The sequence below is a fragment of the Curcuma longa genome, chromosome 2 (assembly GCF_044706935.1).
Source record: "Curcuma longa cultivar G26 ecotype Majalengka, Jawa Barat chromosome 2, ITB_CL_G26_1.1, whole genome shotgun sequence".
In the NCBI taxonomy this organism is placed as follows: Eukaryota; Viridiplantae; Streptophyta; class Magnoliopsida; order Zingiberales; family Zingiberaceae; genus Curcuma; species Curcuma longa.
Window position 1 is genome coordinate 16,021,880 of NC_133862.1, and position 3,209 is coordinate 16,025,088.

Consider the following 3,209-nt stretch of genomic DNA (forward strand, 5'->3'; position numbering starts at 1 on the left):
ATTTGACATATATATATGTAATATTTGTATGAAGTTTCATAATTTTTTAAAATCGTAGAATTGCTTATAAATTTTTGAAATTTGATTCAAAATTGAATTTTAGATTTTTAGACAAACAGTCTAGTCTAGCAATTGACTAATACATTGATTTTGATTGAAATAAGATTGTTTTAGTCGTTTGATATTACTCATGGGTATCTTAATTATCTCTAACCCTCTAACATGCTTGGATAAATATTCAAAGAAAGTTTCATGAGTGAAAATTAGAAGTGGGTGTCAAAGGGAGAAGAATGATAAATTGAGGGGAGGTTTAGATTCAATATTAAATTTTAATCTCACAATATATATTTTAAAATTTCCTAAAGGTTTAGGAATTCAAAATCATTGTTGGTGCAATGATTGAAATCAGAGCATACTTTGAGAGGGAGGTCCACCTTAAAGGCATAACTTTGGTATGAAAGATGAAAGATTTTGAGGATTGGTGAATGAATGCAGGATTGTTTGTTTAAGGTTGAGCATTGAAGAAAATGAAAGGTAGGGAACCTCCATTATAATAATGGATGGTTGGAATGGAATAAGTGAATTGATTTTGAGAAGGGGTGTTTTTGATGTATGTCAAAGTAAGAGAATAAAAGATTTAAGTTAAGAAATCTTTAATTATGTTTTAGCATGAGAAGAAAGATGAAGTAGGATGGTTAACCTAACTTATACATATTGTTAAATATAAAAAAGGATGTAATTGTTAATACAATCGACCTCTAATTAAGGATGACTAAGCTCAATGTGACATGTGTTTGAGTTTTGATGTTTAATCAATATATTAGGTGATTGAGTGAAATGTCAGGAAAGTTAAAATTGGTCAGATATTTGACAATAGAAAGTCAAAGTTGTTCATAACTGTTGGTACAAGAAGCACAAGAATCAAATTTATATTTTGATGTTAATAAAGGTTTAAGGTATAAGTCTTGTTATTGTCAAATGGATTGATTAAGTGTGTAGGTAGCCTAATTAAGAAAGCTTTAGTAGATCAAGTTGATTGGATACTAAGCAAATAAAAGTTCTAATAGGTCAGTTAAATCAAATAATAAGCAGTAGAAGTCTTAGTAAATTAAGAGTACCAGATAAAAAGTTCAGAAGAGTCAATGGATTGATATATGATAACATAGATTTGATGGATCATAAAAGATCGGATATCGGATCAAAATTAAGTCAGGTCGAGTGCTCGGACGCTAAATTAGAGGATCGGATGCGTAAATAATAAAGTAAATTCCTAAAGTGACTATCCAATTATACATCCAATTACTAATCCACTATAGTAAGATATATAAATTATTGACACAGGTGGCCCTTGTCCTCCTCGAGATCATCGAAATGATCTCGTTCTTCCCTGCAACCAGCAGGAAATCAACGACTACTTTTACGTCTTCAAAGTCTGAAATTCATGCATTCAGTCAGATTTCCCCACCTACTCGCCGTTAAAGCTGTTAGCTCACGACCACAGCTCCGCATTTACTGCGGCGTTTGAGCCTTATCGCCTTATAGTGGCTCCGTCTCCTCCTCCAAGAGATGGAGGAGACCAGGCTCAGGACGGCGGACATGGCGAGGAGGAACAGCCTAGTGGCTTCTTCTCTGGCTCTTCTCCTTCTGTGGGCGGCAGCCGCAGCCGCGGCGGACTCGCTGCAGCAGCAGTGCGCGCAGGCGGCCAGCAGACTGTTGCCCTGCATCGACTACGGGAACGGGCAGAGCGAGCGGCCGTCGAGCCAGTGCTGCGGAGCGGCAAGGGACATGAGGGGGACGCAGCCGGCGTGCCTCTGCTTCATGATCCAGCAGGCGCACAACACCTCGTCGAGCCTCCACTCGTTCGGGCTCAGGGTCGACCGGCTTGCCGCCCTCCCGGGCGCCTGCAACCTCGCCAACTCCAGCGTCAGCGATTGTCCTAGTAAGCTCGCTCCTCGACAAGTGTTTCATGGATCCATGTCCAAACCACGTAAAATCGGCCAAAAACTTACAAAATTAATTTTTCTTTAATTAATTTCCCAGGGCTTCTGAACATATCTCGGAGCTCGCCTGATTATTCCATCTTCACGAATATCACGGCAGGTTTGACATCGAAACTTATCCGACGTTAGTTAGCTAGCTTCCGAGTGCATAACTCCATGAACTGAAGGTCGATCCTCTCATGCAATATATTTTGCTGCAGCTTCCAATATTTCCGGTGGATCATCAGACAGTACTGCACCTTCAAAAGCATTCAGGCATCGAATCAGTCTTTATGGTGCCCTTGCGATTGGCTTAGCCACGGCTGCCGTCTGCTCCATTTTATCTTAATGATCAAGAGACGTCAAGTTCCGAGTCCTTTCCTCTTCGTTTTGTTATCATGTTCTGCTGTTTCAGTGATTGTGGGCAATGAGAAACAAGTTGTGGATGTTAAATAATGTTTTCATTAATTATGTTAGATTATTCAACGGATCTAGTTTTACATAGCTTGATGACGAAGGCATTATAATACAATTATTATTATTTATATATTAGTTTTTGCTTTTTTTAAAAAAACGCATAGTACGTGCTTTTATTTATTGACAAACAGAGGACTCTTTAATTCTTTAATTAATTATTACCCTCTCATTTATGATTATAAATGAATTCCAGATCTGACTCGACTCGGAATATAACCCGGGTTCGACCTATAACGAATTCATCGCTAGACAGATTGATTAAGGATTAGGCCTCAAATGAACTATGGTCCGGTTCAACTATCGATTTAAATGGTCGATTCATTTATATTTATTAAAAATAAATAAATTTTTAAAAATTTTCAATTATAATTTTTTGTTTAATAATATTTATAATATTTTCATAATATTAATAAAATGATTCAATATAAATTTATTTATTTATTTTAAAATTTTTAATATGAGACTATTCTATTTAAAGTCAAATTTTAAGTCATTTACCTTTAATTGTGTTACGTAGAACTATTATACATCTATATTAATGCTAATTTTCAACATATTTATCTTAAATTTTTTAAATTGAAACTAGTATATCGTTCAATTAAAATTATTATTTTTATATATTTGACTTGAATTCTCTGATATAGGATTATTTTTTTTACGTTAAAGTTAATTTTTTAACCTATTTACTTCGAAATTTTAATGTGCAACTATTCTATCTCTAATTCATTATATTTATTAATTTTATTTAAGTCT

General features: G+C 35.2%; 1 protein-coding gene across 2 annotated transcripts; it reads left to right on the forward strand.

Annotated features, from left to right (window-relative positions):
- Positions 1-1,474: 1,474 nt before the first annotated feature.
- LOC141822480 (non-specific lipid transfer protein GPI-anchored 1-like) lies at positions 1,475-2,419 on the forward strand. 2 transcript variants are annotated; one of them, XM_074709930.1, is made up of 3 exons: positions 1,475-1,939; positions 2,041-2,124; positions 2,201-2,419. In XM_074709930.1, the coding sequence occupies exons 1-3, from the start codon at positions 1,567-1,569 to the stop codon at positions 2,326-2,328; spliced, it is 585 nt and encodes a 194-aa protein (XP_074566031.1). In that variant the 5' UTR covers positions 1,475-1,566; the 3' UTR covers positions 2,329-2,419. The 2 variants fall into 2 exon arrangements, with proteins under 2 accessions (XP_074566031.1, XP_074566032.1); XM_074709931.1 differs by having other exon boundaries at positions 2,041-2,100.
- Positions 2,420-3,209: the final 790 nt, after the last annotated feature.